The following is a 22,557-nucleotide window of genomic DNA, read 5'->3' as shown; positions in this document are numbered from 1 at the left end:
ATAAATGAATCTCTGTCAATCACACATGTTTCCACAAGAGATTTGTCATTATCCTACAGCTTTTTGACACTATAATGCATCAATTACCATAACTTCAATTCTCCAATAATGCCAATAGCACGGAATATAAATTCTACAACCGTCATTGGGGGATATTTTGTTGTGTTAGAAAACCCTGAGGATTGTGTAGTTTTCATATCTCATTATTGTCAGCGGTGAAATGTTAAGCTTTTATGGTTTGTTTGAATAAAAGGTTATTGTCATCAACAGCAATTTGACACCTTTTTAACCAATTTGAATATGCTGAGGTCATTGTATCACTTTCACAGATCATGTTGTATTTTATGCTGTTGTCGGAAAGAATTTTCATTTCTATGTATCTTATCCTAATGGATTCGTACTGAGCAATACATTAATATTTTTTTTATAAAGACAGACAAATATTGCACTCAGTAAATCACCTAGTTTGAATCTAAAATAAGGTTTCTTAATTGTATGGTACTTTCATTTTCATTTATCACATGTATTGCAGGGAATTGATTTTTTATTATTTCTAATACTTGCTTTCTTTAATTTGGTTGTAAATATCGAAAGAAAGTAGAACAAAATATAGTGCAATGAAAAACAATTTTTAAACTCATTATATAGAACAACATTTGTGTGTCTTAATTTTTAATATCTAACATTATGTTCCAGTATTCTTCATATTTTGTGTGTATTTCACATATTCATAAGAAGATGTGGTATGATGTGACCAACGAAACAACTCTCCATCCAAGTTATTATTTGTAAACGTAAACCACTCAAATTGGGAAAACAACGGTTTAATATATGTAAAAAAGCGAGAAACACTTATGAACCACATCAACAAACTACTGAACATTGATTCCAGACATATAACAGGTGTAAACAAATTCAGCCGGTTTAAACGTTTTAAAAAGTACCAACCTTCGCCCTTATCTGAAACAAAAGTGTAACATCACAACATAGAAAATAGATTATAATGATCTGAATGGATAATTTCACTATTCTATTGACAGTGAACTGTGAACTCGCGTGTATACACCCATCGTCGATTTTGTTTTTATCTTGAAATGTTTTCTACAACTTTTTTTAATTGTGTTTGATATTTATTCCTTTTGTTTAAATAAGATAAATTACACAGTGTGCAGATTATAAAGTATAAGATACTACAGAAAACCTTTGATGGATTTTATTCCAGGTACCAGTTGAAGCACGTCTCCGGGTTCGGAATCTGCTCGTTGTATTGAAGAACAATAGGTGGCCTTCGGCTGTTTTCTGCTTTTTTATCCAGTTGTTGTCCCCATTTTTAATTTTAAGAAAACCTTTGAAGAGTTGTTGTCTCATTGGCAATCAAATCACATCTTCTTATTTGTATATCTTTATTAGATATTCCGATCGCTTTCAGGATAATATCAAACAGCTAACGGAGTAAATTGATCAAGGATGAAATAAGGATGAAACAAGTACTAGTAAATTAACCTAGAAACCTTTCTCTGATTGTGATAAATTGATACCGAGGCTGAACTTGATGGTTACATCCGGAGAACAAATTTAATTTTCTTTGTTGAATGAATAACCAATAACAATTGACAGCAATTTTATCTTTGACTTGAATTCTGATTAGCTCTATGATTTATTAACCGTAAAAATAATAAAATTGTCACTATTATTAATAAATTCTATGAAAATAGATATCTTTTCTAAGAATTCATTCCGTACTCCGTAATAAAATAGGTCATGCGTTGACTTAATATGTGTTTATATATATATTGATGTCGAGAATGACAAAAAAGTTGTACTTTTATAACGTATCGGAAACTTAGTATAGATAAAAAAAAACAATCAGATAAGTCATTCCATACAGGACGTCAATTCTGGTTCTTGTCAACATGATGACAGTATCTAGCAACCATGAAGAAATTATTTTAAATATTGAATTTAATATTTCAAAATAGTATCTTAACTGAGCATACGAGAAGTCCGTCAACATGATGATTTTGTTTATCTAAATTATGTGTTATTGTTATCAAATGTGTATAAATAATGATTATGTTACTTATAAGGAATACATCATTAAACCTTAGCATACGTATTGAAATAGTCTTAAAAAACATGCAATGACTTAGAGGTATCTTTATTTTATTGATTTTCTATGAACAGACATTAACTGAGGTATAGTTTTCATTATCTCACAATAATAAGTGTATCATTTCATTCATATAAAAATTGAATAATAATTGCATGATGTCTTATGTTGCACATGTGACCTACCAGACTTACGATGATAATGTTTGTCAAGCATATTTACTGAATGCGTCACTTCCGGTTTTCCTTTGCTATCGATTTCATTTAACCGATATCTGATACATGTGTTTTTTCGGGTCTTCTAGAGTTTATGAGTTTGTTTGACAGATGCTTGTACATGTGTCACTAAGCTTTCTTTTGAACTCATAATAACGTTTGGTGTTATGAAAGCCTTCCATTAAATAGACATTCATTTACTTAAATGTTAAAAAACATTTCTCTAAATGGATTACAATTTTTGAAGTTGTAAATGGTATTTTACATATAGTACTTTACAATAAAAAATATTGTTTTTTTTAAGAAGAAGTTTAAACTTATATTAACAAAAAAAAATATTGTTTTTATCTATTTACAAAAAAAATAGAAATTGAAGATTTCAATTACTAATATTGCCACGAAATCGTAACCATGCCATTGTATCTTGATATAAACCTGCTAACAACGTTAACAAGCATAAATTCAATGTTGGGTAGTTTCACGGATTGTTTCTTTTACAAAATGAAAGACAAACTTCTACAAGGACTACTAGCCTGTCTTCTCTTTACTAGTAAATTCGAACCCTACAATATTCTCTAAACTTCTACAAGGACTACTAGCCTGTCTTCTCTTTACTAGTAAATTCGAACCCTACAATATGCTCTAAACTTCTACAAGGACTACTAGCCTGTCTTCTCTTTACTAGTAAATTCGAACCCTACAATATTCTCTAAACTTCTACAAGGACTACTAGCCTGTCTTCTCTTTGCTAGTGAATTCGAACCCTACAATATTCTCTAAACTTCTACAAGGACTACTAGCCTGTCTTCTCTTTACTAGTGAATTCGAACCCTACAATATTCTCTAAACTTCTACAAGGACTACTAGCCTGTCTTCTCTTTACTAGTGAACTCGAACCCTACAATATTCTCTAAACTTCTACAAGGACTACTAGCCTGTCTTCTCTTTACTAGTGAATTCGAACCCTACAATATTCTCTAAACTTCTACAAGGACAACTAGCCTGTCTTCTCTTTACTAGTAAATTCGATCCCTACAATATTCTCTAAACTTCTACAAGGACTACTAGCCTGTCTTCTCTTTACTAGTAAATTCGAACCCTACAATATTCTCTAAACTTCTACAAGGACTACTAGCCTGTCTTCTCTTTACTAGTAAATTCGAACCCTACAATATTCTCTTAACTTCTACAAGGACTACTAGCCTGTCTTCTCTTTACTAGTAAATTCGAACCCTACAATATTCTCTAAACTTCTACAAGGACTACTAGCCTGTCTTCTCTTTACTAGTGAATTCGAACCCTACAAAAGAGGGACGAAAGATACCAAAGGGACAGTCAAACTCATAAATCTAAAACAAACTGACAACGCCATGGCTAAAAATGAAATAGACAAACAAACAACAGCACACACGACACAACATAGAAAACTAAAGAATAAACAACACGAACCCCACCAAAAATAATAAAAGAAATACATATGAATGTAGAAACTTGAAGTATTGTATATTTATCCTTCCCTTATTGCAAAGTACCAAAACAAATCGCTCATCTCAAATTTCTAAAGCTGATCTTAGATGGACTTGGCTAATGTGTTGTGTCCTGTTTCGTTATATATCTCTTCAACTGTTTTGGTTTTTATTTATGTTTTTTTTTTAATATTCTGTTTTGGGAGTTCCTGATTAAGGTATATCCAAAAAATGGAACATATCATTGACATACTTCATGACTTAAGCTGATAATGACCAAAGAAGTTTAAATTTATATTAACAAATCGTTATTGCAATGTTTCAAAGCTATGTATGAATTTTTTTTTTTTTTTTAATTAACCTACTTTTATAGATTTTTGCAAGATCGACATACGATTTTACAATTTAAGCTGCTTGAGAACCAGGAAGTGCTTTTATAACGTACGCATTAGTTAGTAAGTAGTTGTAATTCCCCTTTCATAACAAACAAGGTGCAATTTATTTCTTAAATTACATTTTACAATCTGATGTTGGGTATACAATTTCATTAATCAACGTTTTGCAAAAAACATTATATTGGAAATGTCTATCTATTCGTCTTATAATTCGGTTAATTGTGTTGAAATTTATTTCTATTGATATAAAGAAATCACATATATCAGCTGTATAAAAAAAATTAACAAAAATACTCAACTACCGAGGAAAATTCAAGATGGAAAGTCCATAATCAAATGGCAAAATCAAGAGGTCGAATAAATCAAACAAATGGACAACAATCATCGTATTCCTGACTTGGTACAGGCATTAACTTGTGTAGAAAATGCTGGACCAAACCTGGTTGTATAGCTAGCTTAATCTCTCATTTGTATGACAGTCGTGTAAAATTATAAAAGTCGTATATAATTTGGTACCCATACGCTCGTGTTTTTGAACATGATACGAATTAGTGGCGGTGGAACAGACAAATAATAGTATACAAGACAGATTATAGAAAACTTAAGACTAAGCAACACGAACACTATATATATAAAAGGTTGAAGTATAAAACAATTCCCATAGTTATTTCGTTTAAGTAAGCCAACTACAAAACCGTCCTTATGTCCAAGTTTCTAAGCCTCGTTTGAAAACATTTTTTATTTACATAAGCAGTTCAATATAGATCCTTTTGCAACATTCATATCAGCTGTTTTAAAATGAACCAGAATTATCAAACAATAAAAGAAATCAAAATGGCTTCGCTGTTTCGATATTTTGTTGCCTAAAACGGAAACGGAAACAAAATTCTAACATTAACCTAGTAATAAAGATTTGTTTTGCAACTTTACATGATATTTACGACCTGTCGATTAATAATTTTACGACTTTAGCTGCTAAAGAACAAGGACGTTCTTATATTACGTTTATATTAGTTACAAAATCCTTGTTATTCACCGTATTTTACAAACAAAGTACAATTAATTTTAGTTCCTGAATCTAATTATTTACAATCAGAAGTTAAGTATACAATTCTATAAGGTTAATGTTCAACAAAAAAGCATCATTTTAAAAATGAAATTGAAATTTGGAATGTGTTCAAGAGAAAACAGCCCGACCAAATGGCAATAAACAGTCGAAGGCCACCAATGGGTTTTCAACATCGTAGGGACATTTCGCATGATCTATTTATATTTGATCGTAGATTTAAAGGACTAATATATTTAGAATTATATCTAATAATGTATGTTGAAATGATAAGAAACGTTTATACATATACATTATACAGTGAAACTTGTTTAAACCGAACCTCTTCGGGACTTACGATTTTGTTCGGTTTTGGCTGATGTTCGATTTAATCAGGTTCATAACGCACATAATTTGATATGACGGTGCTTATAAACATGTTCGGTTTACATGGGTTTTCGATTTATACAGGATTCAGTTTAGTCAGGTTTGACTGTACATAACAAAATATAATTACCCAGTCAGGAATATGACAGTTGTTATTCATTGTTTGAGATGCTTTATTATTTGATTTTACCATTTGCTGAGGGACTTTCCGTTTAGAATTTTCCTCAGAGTTCAGTATTTTAGTTATGTTACTTTGTGAAAGTATAGAAATATTTGGACTGGTGAACGACGGAATCTAATTTTTGAATTTTGCAAATGAGTTGGGCCTTTTTATTTTGTCACCCATTAGTGATTCAAAAGTATTAAAATATATTAATATTATACATTTATCGGTATTTCTTGGAAAGAATTCCTAAGTTTTACTCCATTTTTTTTTATCATGTTAACCTCATGAAAACCTCATATAGATTCCACGAAAACAGATTCTCCTAACAGGAGTTTTTAGTTACGAGATTTCATCTATGTTTAGTTTTTTTTTTTATTGCCTCTTTTTGAATGTTGGCATGTTTGTTTTGAATAACATTATTTTCTTTCAGACATATATATCCTATACTATCAGTTCTGAAATAACCATGATGTTTACAGAAAATGCTATACGATCGAATCTTCTCAAGCAATAACACATTTTTATAGTCAACATCTCTTATATTTCAAAGTTTGTTAAGATAACCTGATGTTTATTCCTTTATCAAGATCTGATTTAAAGTTATTGCATAATTTTGCAAGACATTCCTTAATTGTCGGAATGTTTTTGATAAGACAAATTAAACAAATAGTGTAGTCTATGATTAAGGCAGTATACATGAAAATATTATATAAGTGAACATGAAGCAATCACTATTTTTCAAAAGACATTGTATTGGAATTATAACTTTATTTTTTCTCACCGGGACGTCTGCCATTAATGAAAAGAACAAATTGGTTGATGCTCCTCTACTCGATACCGAACAAGGGACTCTCGTGGCATCGATTGATATGTCCAATGCCAATGACCGTATCAAAGCATACATATCGGAGTCTATTGAAATGAAAATGTCAGAATTGATAAAAATGAAATTACAAGACGTGTTTGGTGCTTTGAAAATAGACCAGGACCTTAAACTGTACATTGAAAATGTGAAAGCAAATCTCACATTAGAAAAGGAGATTAAGAAATATGTTGACGGCTTGAAGCAGAAAGTGCCGGACATACTATCTGAAGGTAATTAACTTATAAAATAGAGCATGAATCAAAAAGGGCCTGGCATTTTGTAAGAAAGTGACATATTTTTTAATAGAATAGGAACTGAAATGTTTAAATGTCTTAAAGATGATTGGAGCACCTGAGATCAATCACTTGTTTTGATGGGGTTCGTGTTGCTTAGTCTTAAGTTTTCTATGTTGTGTCATGTGTACTATTGTAGCCATGGCGTTGCCTTTTTGTTTACAATCTAAGAGTTTGACTGTCCTTCTGTGATTTAACGTCACTCTTTTGTCGCATCGATTGATATGTTCCACGCTAATGACCGTATCAAAGCATGCATATCGGAGCCTATTGAAATGAAGATGTCAGAAATGGTAAAGGTGAAATTTCAAGAGGTATTTGGTGCTTTGAAGATGTTAAGAATTCAGAAAAATAAGGACAAATAAAATAAGATTTGGGAAATAGACCTTAAAATGTAAAAAAGTTGTTTAGGAGAGTTACAAACATGTATACAAGAAAAACAGACATGGAAAACCAATCCAGACCTTCTAATAGTGGCTCAATATCTAGGACTAAAAAAAGTTGCAAGCGAAAAACTTCGAGTTTGGTTTTTATGGCAATGAATGTCACTGAGTGATAAAAACGATTTATCATTTGAATCATTTTGCACAAGGACAAAAAGCCAGTAGCAAAGACGATTCAATATTCTCTTTAAAACCCGGAAGTAATTTTATATATGACCAAGTTTTTGATTAACTATCGGATTTATTGCCAATATACAGCAATATTATTCTTTATTTCCCGTAATAAATCTTTTTCTTCTGACTTCATTATATTTATTGACCTAAACGTTGGTTTCTAAATTCACTCATGGCAAAACAGGACAATAATGTGTTAACGTACGTTCTCTTCATATGTTTTTTTTTTCTTTTTATTTTGTATAGGTACTATAAATATAAGCACAACAATGTCAAATCTGCAAATTTGTGGAAGCATTTATTTGGATCTTTCTTTGCTGGTATTCGAACTAATGCTATGGGGTATATTAAGTTCTTAGCTAAATTTTGCGAGTCTTATTGTCCTTTATATGTACTAGTATATCAATTTAAATTGATATATTTCACATATAAAGGGGGGGGGTTTGCATGAGCGTAATCTTATATTAAGGGAATTGATAAATTTTGGATAACCAATAATTTTCAGTGACATTTTGTTATAGAATCTGATGTTACTTTAGTACACTTTACGAATGACACCAAAAGACAAACACAGGCGAGTCAGTGTCTTAATAATAGGTACTTTATTTCTACTTTTTTAATATATACTAAAGTAAACTTGTGTTTTGTTGTATATGTTTGTTTGTCTTGAGATTGTAACACAGTGATGACTGCTGTAACCATATTTTGACTATTTTACTGATTATGTTTGTTTTGTAAAAAAATACGACATTTGATGCGACTGTCATAAAAGTGAGAGGTTAAGCGCTTTAAAACCAGGTTTAATCCACCATTTTCCACATTTGAAAATGCCTGTGTCAAGTCAGGAATATAACAGTTGTTGTCCATACATTTAATGTGTTTTATCAATTGATTTTGCCATTTGATAAGGGAATTTCCGTTTTGAATTTTCCTCGGAGTTCAGTTTTTTGTGAGTTTACTTTTTAATAATGATTACCTGATTTCTACTTTATTAATATATACTGAAGAAAACTCATCAAAATAATTCCCTACAAAAAAAATTAAATACTAGTTATCTAGTTGTAAAAATAACGCATGTCCATGTCTTCACTCAATAAAAACAAATGAAATGAAATTTCGAAAAACAAATTAGTAACTAATTAGTGATCTTATTATATTATAATTTATAAATTTTCTAAAAACATAAAAAATGAGGCCAAAACATTTGCCATTTTATATACCGGAATATCACTGGAATAAACGTGTTTAATTGAACTCAAAAACATTAATATTCAGTTACGGTAGTTATTCAAATGGGACGGACGCCTGATCTATCTCAGTCGAAACGTAGAAATGTCGCTAGTGTTCCGGAATGCCTTTCTTAGATAAACTTAAAAAAGTCAATTTGTATAATTCTTTAGTGCATGAAGATATGATTCCATCGGTGTCATAATACATTGCAAAATTACATACTATACTTTGTTTCCCTTACATTGAAGAATTCAAAAGAACGTTAATTTGATATAACTCAGCAATGATTGAATTCAATTTCTATCCTAGGTAATCTGCCTTATCTTTTGTAGTATAAATGAGGCTCCTTATAGCGTTTTTGATTTTGATAATACTTGGCTATTTTAAGTTGATTATTTGATAACCAGACTAAATCATGCATGCTTATTTTCTTATTTGATCATTTAGGACTGTGTTTTTGATTATTTGATTATCTTGTTTAAAAATTATATTGAACAAACTTTTGTGATGATGTATTTACATGGACACCCCAATGAATGACCTTATGTATATATTCAAATATATGGTTCTTATCAGATCCAATACTCGTGTTTTCAAACAAAAAACTCCACCGTTGAAATTTAAAGGAACACATCAATGACACAACAAATTACATTAACAGAAAGGAAATGATGCTTTTTATCCTGACTATTGAATTATGGGTATTATCTTGGGAATAAAAGCATACTCCTGTGCAGTAGAGATAACGCATATCAAATCAAATTGTATCTTTGTATCGCATTGGTTCCTATTACTGTCGACGCGAATCTACTGATCTTAAGTTGTAAGTGAATTATTCTGGAACTTATCATTTGCCGTATTTTATTTCCTTTCATAACTATATAAGATTGATGCATGTTTTTCTATGGAATGAAACGAATTTTATATTTACATAGACATGTTATCTTAAATTAGCATTATGACATGTTTTAGAAACTAAACCACGTGAAAGAATAATTGAATGCCAACCAATTACTAGATATGAATACAAATCAAATTAGAGCATGTAGAATTAGAACAATTATGTGCTTGCTGTATAAATGTATATCTTGTTGTTGATCTTACAGCACTTGTTACTGGAATACCATTTTCAAAGTTTTGCTACATGTAATTGATGATTGCCGCAAGTTGCCTATAATAACTAAATTCATTCGGAATATTTAGAATAGTCGTTGCATTGAAAACCATAGCAGATCATCTTATTTTCTGAAAATGAAAAAAACCTTTTAAAAATTAAAAAACCGGACATCATGATGTTCATTCAAAAACAGGTATAAATAGTAATATTGTCACATCCAAGCCTCGAACTCGGGACCCACTCACCAGTCAAGACTGCTTCTGACTAAGAACATGAACTACGTTTTACTATTTTATTATGCGTTTGATATATTAATCTATGCAATGTTTAAAAAGTGGGGTCAGGTCTATAATCCTGAAAACATCAAGTTAGCAGTTAACACTGTAATTGTGAACTTAAATGTAAACCTAATATATCAATAGGACAATAAACAGCACAAGCCAAAGATAGTACAAACGACACTTTTTGTAATTTTTGACCGAAAACATAAACGACGGACATAACAACACAAAACACCTTGCTCAAAAACATAAAATATGAACATATAAACAGACAACACATTGATCAAAAACATAAACGACGGACATACAAACAGACAACACATTGATCAAAAACATACACGACAGAAAGACAAACAGACAAAACTTTAGTGAAAAACATAAACGACGAACAGACAAACAAAACACTATACAGAACATTTAACACTTATAAACACCAAAGGATTAGGTTTATCACACGTGATTCAGAATGGAAAGCAGGTCCTGCTACAACTCTGTCATCCAGATACACCGTGTTAATCATTAAACGTAAAACTTTAACACAATTTCGTGTTTGGGATGTCAAAATCATGACAACGAAAGTGCTATTGTACTTTTAGTAATGCATATTTTTGTTTTGTTTGAACCAATTTGTGTAAACAGGAACTATTGACATTTTCAGAACATCAATTTTTGACATCTAAAGCAAAAGTATTTTAATTAAATGCGCAGCGATTATTGGTAATCGCACGTCCTTTGGATATTGAAATTTTATATTTTTTAGGAAATTTCAATTTCTTCGCAGGAATGTATCGGACTACGTATATGTGCTATTTCAAATGGATAACGGATCGACATCAAAACAAACAAAATCTCGATATTTTATAATTTAAATTATTTTTCCCAAATATAGCCTCCAAGTAAATCACCCATTGCGCACTTTGGTCTCTGATGGATAATTGTCTCATTGCTTTTATACCAAATCTTCTTATTTTAATAAATAGGCGAACAAAGATCTACAAATTAATATACACAAAAAAACTGGTGTGATGTCAGGTGCTCAATAAAGGTACGCAAATCCCGTTACACCAATGGCACCTGTTGTGTTTCTCATAGCAAGAAAAATACATTGATAGGTGATATATAAACGAGGGAAAGACCACAGCAAATATAACTGCCACACCGAAACATATAGCCTAACTATTTGACATACCAGTCAAAATTTGTTTTTTTAACGACATCAAAATCACATACTTCTTACATGTCAAGGTTTATAAATTTGAAAACAAACAACAAAAATAATCTAAATATTTTATAATGCAATTTATTTTTCGCAAATATAACCTCCATATGAACCAGCACAATGAAAATTATGGAACCGGTATTCTCTTGGAGCATAGAAAACTAGGCAATCTTGCGGTGCACTTAGTGATCCATCAGGTTCCCCTGTGTCAAATGCAAAGTAGGTCATCTTGACCATATCACCGTTCTTCTTGATCCATCTCCAATCTCCCCCAGGCGTATATCTATTGATGTTACGTCCACCGACATAAAAAAGAATGCCTTTGAAATAAACAACAGTCACCAGTGAATATCTAAAAAAAAAACTAAACAAAATATCTGAGCATAAAACAGTTTTATATGATTTAGTAAGACAGGCATGCATTTCTTTTCCCTCCAAGGTGTAACAAATAGGATATGACTAAAATACTTCATCAATATGTTGTTAAAAAAAGGCTGCGTGTGAGAAGTGACCTGCTACGTGTATTACTAGATTCCAAACGTACAAGTATATGTTTTGCATATTATGCATTTATTTTCTATTTCATGGTTTTGCATGTTCAATATATTAATTTTTAGTCATATGAACGATTATTACAGTACTTTTTTTAACATTATCTACATTACCTGAGTTCATTTTCAATAGTTCATACTTCATGAGCAATGCTTCATTCAGGGTTTCAAAGTTCGCCAGATATACGCCTCGTCGTAAGCATTTAGCCTGAAAACATAGTACTCCACAACTGTAAATACTTGTTTATGTATTATAGCAAAAACTCATGGCAGTCGCTAAAATTAAATTGTGTAATAATATCAAAGTTTCAACAAACAACAAACAAATCATATGTTAAATGATAAAAGAGACTATATGCACGGTATCCCAAACTTATAAGATTCTGAATACAGAAAGTATGTTTGTGATCGATGAAACTTGCAATACAAAATTTAAGTTAGATTTCTACAAAGTGCTTCACCATTTGTAAAATTCCAGCTGTTATACCTCGCCTAACTTACCTAGACGACTAAAGTACTTACAAAAGCATCATCAGCCGAAGTTTTATCTTTTTGTATAAGATAACATCCTTTACCAACTCGGCGGTATGGGTAGCTGCATTCATCTGTAAATATATATATAATTCCTTACTGCATGACCAACACAACCTGCTGGATAAAGAGCGACATCAGAGAGCAAATAAGCGCCTTATATTAAATATAGTAAAAAGTCAAGTATCATGCATGTGAACAGAGTATGATGATAATACTACAAGATATACATATGGTCATTTCGTTTTGTATCTAAAAAAAAAATACAATAACTATTTGACGACTACCTATATTTATCTGTTTTCATTGCAGTTGCACATTCGATTGTATGCAGAAAAACAGGATTTTAAATTTATAATTTTAATACAAATTCAGAACAAAGATATATGTATGTGATTATGATATATATGAGTATTTCAGTGTGTCGATATACGATTTTTTCTCTCCAAAAAATAAATGCATAAATATTTTGACATACCAGCATGACATCTAATCATAAGAAGAACAAACACACAGCAAGTAAATATTAACATAATGAATACCGCAGGTAATCCCAAATAAAACTACGTTCTATCATATTTTGTTTTTATACAAAACAACATATATCGTATTTCATTTTAATTATGGAAACATATTATGTTAAATAAAAAAACGATCGTTAACGTACATTTTGTAATCATTTTCACCTGTCATAAGTTTGCAGTTCATTCCTGTTCAAACAAACTTAACTCAAATTGCATGTTAAGTCAGATCGTTACATAAAGACACTTTTGTTATTTCTGATTAACTAATTTGAGGTTTATAATATTATTGAATTGTCTTATCGCGTTTATCATTAGTTCAGTTGGATGAATAACATGTACCAATGATTTGTGTATCTAGGGACATCTTCGTGTTATGCTAATCTTTACCAACTAAAAAAAAGTAGAAAATAATTAAAAAAACGACAAAATAATAATATCAAACAATAATTTTGTATTATAACCTGAACCTGTGTCTTCATTAGCAAAAAGTCAAATAAAAAAATTGCTGAACTCCGAGGAAAATTCCAAAAAGAAGGTCCCTATTCAAATGGCCAAATCAAAAGCTCAAACACATCAAGCGAACGGATATCAACTTTCATATTCCTGACTTGGAACAGGCATTTTCTTATGTAGATAATGTTGTATTAAACCGATTTTTAAACAGGTTAAGCTTAATCTCGCACTAGTGTTTAAGAGAATGTAAAGGATACCAAAAGGGACGTTAAAACTCGTTGAAAATACATTGACAACAAAGGACTAAATAGGAAAATTACAAACAGACAAATATTCGAAATTGCTTTCCCCTTTCCTCTTTTAACTTTACTTTTCCAACGATGATATTAAGGATTTAAAACTACACATTGAGTTTAAGAATATCTTTGAAGTACCTTGACTTACCTTTAGCACTAAACTGAGCATAATCCTGTGACATATATCCCACGTAGACTGTCTAGAAGTTTTTCCAACATGTGGACGCGCGAATTGGTGGAAAATAAACTGATCGAAGATCCATTGGTGGCCTTCGGCTGTTATCAACGCTTTGGCCGGGTTGTACATGTGGTCTCTTTGACAATTTACCCGTTTCCATTCTCAATTTTATGATCGAATCAAACGATCAACTATATAAAACAACGAAACGAAATGAAAACAACTGCTAAATGTACAAAAAAAATATTATTTATTAAGAATTGAATGCTTCTTTTTTGTAAATTTATTGGGGTGTAAAAGCATTGACCGAAGTACATTTTGTATGAAGCGCGGAACGCTTTTACAACCCTATAAAGTTACAAAAAGAAGCATTCAGTACTTATAATTACATTTTTCAGCTATGATCATGAAAACAAGAATTTTATATATTTTATTATTTAATTCATCTGTGCACTTTATTGTTGGAGAACGTGTTATCATGAGTGAAAAGTTGTATTGAGCAATGCAACTGTTTACGGAATAACACGTGATGAACTATCAATGATATTTTTAAACCAATTTTACAACTTTTTGGAAATTTAATTGTTTTATTGATATTTATTTTATCATTTGGTAGCAGCTTAAAAAGAGATTGAATATTTGTAATTCCTTCGATTTGAAGTCAGTTTCTAATTACAAAAATAAAATATTGGTGAACATGACATTTTTCAAAGTACAGTAATTAAATAAATCAATATTTAACTGTATTTCAATGTTTGAACCTTTGAACTCGTTTCCTTTCTATTTGCAATTTGTTTCACTTGTTGATTAAAGTTTCGATTGTCATGCGATATTTTTGTTTTAAAAATTATCTTATTTAGTTTATTTAAAGGAAAATTAATGCCTTGGGGATAAATCCTTTCGTAAATATAGAATAACGGGATTATTACAATGTCATTTATTCCGTTCAGGACCATATGATATGTTTCTGTGTTTGGTAACCCATCATTCGATCCTTTACTCGAAATATTTCATCTTAATAGTACACTAATGTCTAATAAAAAAACATTTAATGAAAATTCAATTAAAAAATCTGAATAAACTTTTGTGTTCCTAATTGTGTGCAACATTATTTAAAAATCTGAAGTCATAATTATTTGTTCCTGCTGCGCTCGAACTAATAACATATGTTTTACATTTCAATTTGGCGTTCTAATCGTCCGAGTTAAATATGTTCATCTTTTTTGAAATGATATAGTTTTGCAAGTTTTTCTTATTAAATATTTTTCTCCTACTTTTTCTTCCTACAGTGTAATAATTAATAAGAACTTCTTTTTACAAAATTCTTTGTCTACTTTACCTGTATTAATTTAAAAAAAATTCATGCTGCGTTACAGAAGTTCGGAAGATTCAAAAGGGAAATTTAAACTCAAAAATTATAAACGGTAAATAAACTGATAACGCCATGGCAAAATAAGAAAAATACAAATAGACAGACTAAAATTCAAAAATAACAGTATAGAAAACTAAAGACTCAACAACAAAACCCCTTCAAAAACGAAAGGTGATCTATGGTACTCTTGAAGGGTAAAGGATTGAAAGATCGCCATGTATGAGCCTCGTTGTAAGTATTTACCATGTTAACTTAATGCACATATCGAATGAATTGCTTAAATTAATTGTAATGCTTAGCGTGTTGATAAGAGTAAAAAAGTGCGTTCGTTTTTAACGATCATCACTGATCAATCTGTTGAAAACACCACGCTGGCAAATGCATAAACCTGATATCTTGAATCGGATAATTTTAAAACTGGACGTTTAAATTCTAAAACACAAGGAGAGACTAGAAATACCTGAGCAGTATTCAAATATTTCATTAATACAGTGAAACCTGTTTAAACCGAACCTTTTCTGGACTAAAGATTTTGTTCGATTTTGGCCGGTGTTCGGTCTTATCAGGTTCACAACGCATATCATTTGATATGACGTTGCTTACAAACATGTTTGGTTTATACAGGTTTTCGGTTTATACAGGATTCGGTTTAGCCAGGTTTCACTGTAGTATAATAAATAATTATATAACTACAAAACAGGATGTTAAACATCAACTTTTATATATTATCATATTGTTATAATACCCGAACTAATAAATACGAACGTTTGCACTCTTACTAAGAACGTTTAATCTTTTGCTAAGAACGTTGATATTATTGCTAAGAACGTTGATATTATTGCTAATAATATATCTGTTGCTTTTTATAAGGCGTTTTCTCCTTTGATAGAATAACTGTCAAGCGATAGATTTAGACATTTTCAATGGCGGTTATTGTAGAACATTAAAAGAGGGACGAAATATACCAAAGGGACAGTCAAACTCATCAATCTAAAACAAACTGACAACGCCATGGCTAAAAATGAAAAAAGATAAACAAACAACAGCACACATGACACAACATAGAAAACTAAAGAATAAACAACACGAAGCCCACCAAAAAACTAGGGGTGATCTCAGGTACTCCAGAAGTGTAAGCAGATCCTGCTCACATGATTAATACATCAGAGATAATATTTATTCAAACATTAACACGCACAGCCATTTCTTGGTAAGAAAAAATCATGTGATGATGTTGTAGCGGCTGGTGACCGTCTGCCTTAATTTTTGCCGACCTATTTTACTTTTACAAAATATTAAAAAATTATCATGCAAACATATAATATTCCCATATAATATTTTATATCAGCACGCCTTAATGACATTAAAACGCGAGCTGTTATTATATTGTCTTTGATATGTCTGTAATATCCTCAAATGAACAGAGGTTTTAACGATTTAAAAAGTATGAATGAATGATTTGCTTGTTAATGTGAACCCTAATTTGTGAACTTAGAAAAACAACATCGGTTAAAACCCACAAATAGGCTTAAATGATTGACATTTATTCAATAGTTTCGTAAGCTTTATAATTGTTTAATATCACTTGTATATTTGTACATCAATTTAAATTCAACCTAAACGCTTGTGTATCAAATATTTGTAATGAAACATATGGTGGGTTTTTATTTAAAGCATGTTGCTTCATGATGACGATCATGTTAATGTTAGTTTTGGATCGAGTTCAAGTACTGTAAATCTGTTACAGCGAAATAAGAATGTATATAAACCTCTGTCTGTCACTGTCTATTATCATTTTGAAAAATACCCTTTGTTAAGTATGAAAATGAGCACGTATTTTGTACTTGTGATTTATGGACTAATATTGGTTCATTGCCATGATGGTATGTTAACAGTTTATACATGAAACGCTTTTATATGATGTGTTTGTCTTAAGATATTATTAAGATTATAGCAGATGGCTTTCAATTCGTTTCTTTTTTAAAATTTAAATATTACCGACATTTTTGGTTATCATCTATAAGTTTGTTGCATTTGTTAGCCTGAAGATTTATATATGGGGTTAAATTGTATGTGCTCGCAGTATAAGAAGAGGGACGAAAGATACCAAAGGGACAGTCATAAATCTAAAACAAACTGACAACGCCATGGCTAAAAATGACAAAGACAAACAGAAAAACAATAGTACACATGACACAACATAGAAAACTAAAGAATAAACAACACGAACTCCACCAAAAACTAGGGGTGATCTCAGGTGCTTCGGAAGGGTAAGCAGATCCTGCTCCACATGTGGCAATATTCAATTACAGCTATTTTGTTAAAACCCCAAAAAGCTGTGTGTGGTAAAACTACACATTCAATACATTATTTATAAATGCATTATCGTGCTGGGAAAGGCGAAGCAGGACCTGTTTACTCTTCTAGGGCACCTGCGATCACTCTAAGATTGTACTGTATACGTTTGTGATGCTCTATTTAATATTTTGTTCTTGTAATTTTAATCTGTTTTAGCTATCATAGAAACCAGGCTTCACATTTGTGTACAGGTCATCTTTTCGTCTTTAAAACAAAATCATCAATAACGTTAAAATTGAGAAAGTGAAATCGCAAAAAAAAAATTGACGAAGTTGACGGAATATGACAATATTCTATTGACCTAATCGGAATATTAAAATTGAGAATGGAAATGGGAAATGTGTCAAAGAGACAACAATCCAACCATAGAGAAGACATGTATTAAGTTACAATACACCATTAGATTTTATGGGCGCAGCCATTTTATGAGCATAACATGGTATTCAGAATTAAGAGTATGGCGAATCCTGATTGGTCGATGTGTGCGCCTGTAGATTTCGTGACTATGCTTTATACAAAAGGCAAAATGAAAATTATTCCGTAGCCCTAAAGGCACTGCGATGACTTTTCAACGCTAGGACAGGACACGTATTTTTAAGGGCAAAATTGATAGGCATGGGAGATAAGTACAAAATACGCTAAAAAAGGCAACGCGAACCTATATTTTTTGGACCAAAAAATACTGTCCTAATAACTTTTTTTGTTTCTAGCAAGATTTCGTTAAAAAAATCAACTTTCTTAAGTCTGTATCTCGAAAAAGGCTACCATTGTCGTCTATGGGAAAATTAATTGTTTATTTCAATCTATAAACAGATGAATGCAGTCATCCATACAGACGAGTCGGTGAAGGGTGTTATCTCATACAGAAAGATACTGTATCTGGTGATGCTGCTTTTGTACGTTTTGCTTTTTTATCGTCGTTAAAGGTCTGAGAAAAGATAATAGAGAATAAACAAAGTCTGGTGCAACTTCTCTGTTTAGAGGGTACAGGTCTCAGTATACCGGCACAAAAAAAGTCATTCTTTAGACCAGTTCTATTAACACAGGAGACAATTTCGGTCGTCTCAGACAGATTTCCACTATTTCCTCACTTTATAGAATTTTGAGTTACTAAATATGACAGGTGAAAAAAGAACAAAAAGAATAAAAAAATTAAGCTTTGCAAAGAGGTCATGTATTTCTTGTTTTCAAATTTTTTCAATCAAACTCATTTGTGAACGGGATGCTATATGATACTGATTTCTATCATATGAAGTATTTTTATTTTTACATACTAGTATCTAAAAGTCTAAAACAAATACCTGAGACAAGACGTCTTTGCTTTTCTAGATATCTTTCAAGTTTTGACGAATTTAAAGGTAACATCCAGAAAATAGCATAAAGCTAACAATATGTGCAATTTTCATGTATAAACGCTTTCAGTATTTGGAAATGACAATAAGTGGATTTATATTATTTCATCATTTCAGGCAAAGTGTTTACTACTTGGGGCATCTTTAGCAAACTTTGATACCCTAAATGAAGCAATGTTGATGAAGCACGAACTTGTACGATTGAATACAGGTAAACTTGTTGTTCTTGTCTTAATATCACTAGAATACTCATCTACTAAGAATTTGTGATATAACACATAATTGAACAACCACGTTATCAAAAATTACGTATCGTCCTTTTTCTAAAAATGAGTTAATCGGAAGATAACAATACCTTGTTGATAAACATTCTGTGTTACATATATGATGGTCTTAAAGTATTTTGTCTAGGTACTGATGTTGTTTATCATTTCAATGATGTGTTTTAATCTTTTTTATTCACTGTGTATATGTTTAGTCTTAATCGTTTAGTACTTTTCTGATAATATCCTTTTTTCGTGGCTCGATTTTTATACAAATTGTCAATATAATGGATTTGTATGCGACTGTCATGCAATTGCGGGGCTTCTTGAGCTTTAAAACCAGGTCCTACCCGCAATTTTGTGCATGATGATATGCCATCACCAAGTTAGGTAAATGAAAGTTGTTTTTCATTCGTTTGATATGTCTGAGCTCTTTACTTTATCATAGAACATTCTGTTTTCAATTTCACAAGACGTTTAATATTTGTTTTAATTTCATTGTAACCAGTCTAGAGGTCAGTATATGTTGTGATTTCGGCGTTTCAAAATCAAATGCATTCTGGGTAATATTTTCAAAAGCGTATACCATAACGTTGTGATAGGTTTAAAACGTTCTGAACAATAGAAATTCAACCAATGACTTAAAGTTATTTTTATTTTGGTGTACAATGAAACTACCCATGTTCCTTTAGATTCTGAAAAGGCCAATTGACATCATTTATACATAAAAATAGAATGTGTGATATGATTTAAAAAAAAAATTCTCATTGAATGTAGAATAACAATAATACCGAAATTTCTATGGGAAGTCCTTTATAAAATGCCAAAATCAAAAGTAAAAACACATTTGACGAATGGAATACCAATGTCATTTCCCTGACTGAGTACACACATTTCTTAATGTAGAAAGTAGTGGATTTAACATGGTTGTATGGCTAGCTTAACTTCTTACTTTAAAGAAATGTTCATTTACTTTTTTTGTTTTTGTTTTTTAATTCAAAAGGTGTGCACTATTTCATCGGAGGACGAAACATCGATAGATACAAATCCGGTGGGGATTGGAGATGGATTCGGAAGAACGGAGATATGGTAAAGATGACCTACTTTGCATTTGATAGCGCAGAACCAGATGGAACAGTTAGCCGTTCAGAGGATTGTATGTTCTTCTATGCTCCCAGAAAATACAAGTTTCACGCGGTCTGGTGCGAAAACGGAAGTTTATTAGGTGGATATATTTGCCAGAAATAAATGGTCTGTATGTAAGAAATAAAGCATAAGAAAACGTTTAATTTGTCATTGCAAATCCTTAAGGGTTGGTTGTCTGTTGTTTGTTTTGAACAAAAAGAGTCATATTGTGTATTTGTATGCATCGATTTCATATTTCCAGACTTATCGATGATTTAAATGAGTGTCGGTATGATTACTGTCTTGGATTCAGTTTCCTGAATGGCACAACCACTGAAAATAAACTCATCATAGATACCAGGATTGAAATTTTATATTATCGCCAGACGGACGTTTCGTCTACTCTACAAAAGATCCATCAGTGACGCTCGAATCATAAAATGTTAAAAGGCCAAATAAATACGAGGTTGAAGAGCATTGAGGACCAAATATTCCTAAAAGTTTTGCCAAAAACAGCTAAAGTAATATATTCCTGAGGTAGAAAAGCCTTTGAATTTAAAAAATTCAAAATGTTGTTAACAGTTAATTTATGATTATGAACAAATCAATGATTACTCAAGTCAACACCGAAGTGCTGACAACTGGGCTGGTGATACCTTTGGGGAAATAAATCTTCACCAGCAGTGGCATCGATCCAGTGGTTGTACATAAACTCAGCACAGAAAATGTGTTTTTCCAACACTGGTAAACCAATGTTGATCCTAAGCGGCCATTTTTACCTGAACAGCTATTTAAAGACTGAACAATAATTTTTTACGTCATTTTAATTTTTTTAAGATAATTTTCGGACTCATTCACTGCTGTAAAATCAGATATTTCGATTGCAACTAACATTTTGTTCAGTTTGTTTTTAGCCTTTGCAGTAGCTGTTAGTTTCCTGCACACATCAACGTCATACTGAATAGTACTGAATTGATAGCAAACAAAATGTTTGCACAATACTGAAATTTATGCAATGGACAAGTCTGAAAATTGAATGAAAACTGAACATTACTGAATTATTTATAGTTCAGACTTTACAGGGCTTATTGAGATCAAAATGACCGTGCAGACCAAAATTCATTCAAAAGTGATAAAAGCTTTACTGTCGGTTTTGTCAACGTATATGTAGATTGGTTGAACATAAAGTTTGTAACTGTAACAAACTGTTTCAGATATGGTCGACACCGAACGCATGGGAAGACAAAAATACTTTCGCTCCATTGGATAATTTAAATCACCCTTTCGGGGCACCTCATATCCCCCCGTTTTTTTGTGGGGTTCGTGTTGCTTAGTCTTCAGTTTTCTATATTATTTCTTGTTTACTATTATTTGTCTGTTTGTCTTTTTCATTTTTATCCAAGGCGTTGTCAGTTTATTTTCGATTTATGTCTATGACTGTTCCTCTGGTATCGTTCGCCCTTCTTTTGTAGATTGATTAAACACAAAGCGTGTAACTGTAACAAGAGAGGGACGAAGGATACCAGAAGGACAGTCAAACTCATAAATCGAAAATAAACTGACAACGCCATGGCTAAAAATGAAAAGAACCAACAGACAAACAAAAGTACACATGACACAACATAAAAAACTAAAGAATAAACAATACGAACCCCACTTAAACTAGGGATGATCTCAGGTGCTCCGGAACGGTAAGTAGATCCTGCTCCACATGTGGCACCCGTCGTGTTGCTTATGTTATAACAAATCCGGCAAATAGTATAATTCAGTAGGTCACATTCATGAAAGGGAAGAGGATTGCAGTTACGACGTATCATTTCATATCATTTATGAAACGGTTAATCCATAACGGTCAATCAACTCGTGATGGCGTCCGTAAAATTTACGAAGAGATCATTTCAACTTCACCATTTGGAACTCTTGATTTAATAGCTTTCTTGTGAGCAACAACCCTCTATCAAGAAAATCATGATAGGAAATGCAAGCACGGGAATATCGTATCAATTGGGAGATATATACACCGTATGCAGGTGCTGCTGGAATGTTGCTACTTAGAAATGGAAAGTTCACAATTGGAAAGCTGAAATCATCTCTTTTGTCGTAAAGTTTTGTTTTCAATTTCTAGATGGAAGTCAAGATATGAGGCCG

The 22,557-nt window shown here is 31.5% G+C and overlaps 2 protein-coding genes across 3 annotated transcripts; one reads left to right on the top strand and one right to left on the bottom strand.

Moving 5' to 3' along the window:
• The first annotated feature begins 6,343 nt into the window (after positions 1 to 6,343).
• LOC139503125 (uncharacterized) lies at positions 6,344 to 20,573 on the top strand. 2 transcript variants are annotated; one of them, XM_071292854.1, is made up of 4 exons: positions 6,344 to 6,879; positions 18,483 to 18,565; positions 19,139 to 19,232; positions 20,288 to 20,573. In XM_071292854.1, exons 1-4 carry the CDS (start codon positions 6,504 to 6,506, stop codon positions 20,530 to 20,532), a joined length of 798 nt encoding a protein of 265 aa, XP_071148955.1. In that variant the 5' UTR covers positions 6,344 to 6,503; the 3' UTR covers positions 20,533 to 20,573. The 2 variants fall into 2 exon arrangements, with proteins under 2 accessions (XP_071148955.1, XP_071148954.1); XM_071292853.1 differs by lacking the exon at positions 6,344 to 6,879 and adding an exon at positions 16,966 to 17,194.
• On the bottom strand, positions 11,461 to 13,047 carry LOC139503877 (uncharacterized). The gene is made up of 4 exons (XM_071293854.1): positions 12,967 to 13,047; positions 12,480 to 12,562; positions 12,072 to 12,165; positions 11,461 to 11,726 (listed from the first exon to the last, which is right to left on the bottom strand). Exons 1-4 carry the CDS (start codon positions 13,019 to 13,021, stop codon positions 11,488 to 11,490), a joined length of 471 nt encoding a protein of 156 aa, XP_071149955.1. The 5' UTR covers positions 13,022 to 13,047; the 3' UTR covers positions 11,461 to 11,487.
• Positions 20,574 to 22,557: the final 1,984 nt, after the last annotated feature.

The sequence above is a fragment of the Mytilus edulis genome, chromosome 14, assembly GCF_963676685.1.
Source record: "Mytilus edulis chromosome 14, xbMytEdul2.2, whole genome shotgun sequence".
Taxonomy (NCBI): Eukaryota; Metazoa; Mollusca; class Bivalvia; order Mytilida; family Mytilidae; genus Mytilus; species Mytilus edulis.
The sequence above is the reverse complement of the archived record's forward strand: the minus strand, read 5'-3'. Positions and strand labels throughout refer to the sequence as shown.

What these genes read in the sequence shown, in the direction of transcription:
- LOC139503125 (XM_071292854.1), top strand. Translation starts at nt 6,504, where the DNA reads ATGAAGCAATCACTATTTTTCAAAAGACATTGTATTGGAATTATAACT. An exon ending in TATCTGGTGATGCTGCTTTT is followed by an intron (nt 18,566 to 19,138) that starts GTACGTTTTGCT and finishes TCATCATTTCAG; the next exon opens with GCAAAGTGTTTACTACTTGG. An exon ending in ACTTGTACGATTGAATACAG is followed by an intron (nt 19,233 to 20,287) that starts GTAAACTTGTTG and finishes TTAATTCAAAAG; the next exon opens with GTGTGCACTATTTCATCGGA.
- LOC139503877 (XM_071293854.1), bottom strand. Translation starts at nt 13,021, where the DNA reads ATGTTAATATTTACTTGCTGTGTGTTTGTTCTTCTTATGATTAGATGT. An exon ending in CTTCGGCTGATGATGCTTTT is followed by an intron (nt 12,166 to 12,479) that starts GTAAGTACTTTA and finishes CTATGTTTTCAG; the next exon opens with GCTAAATGCTTACGACGAGG. An exon ending in ACTATTGAAAATGAACTCAG is followed by an intron (nt 11,727 to 12,071) that starts GTAATGTAGATA and finishes TTTATTTCAAAG; the next exon opens with GCATTCTTTTTTATGTCGGT.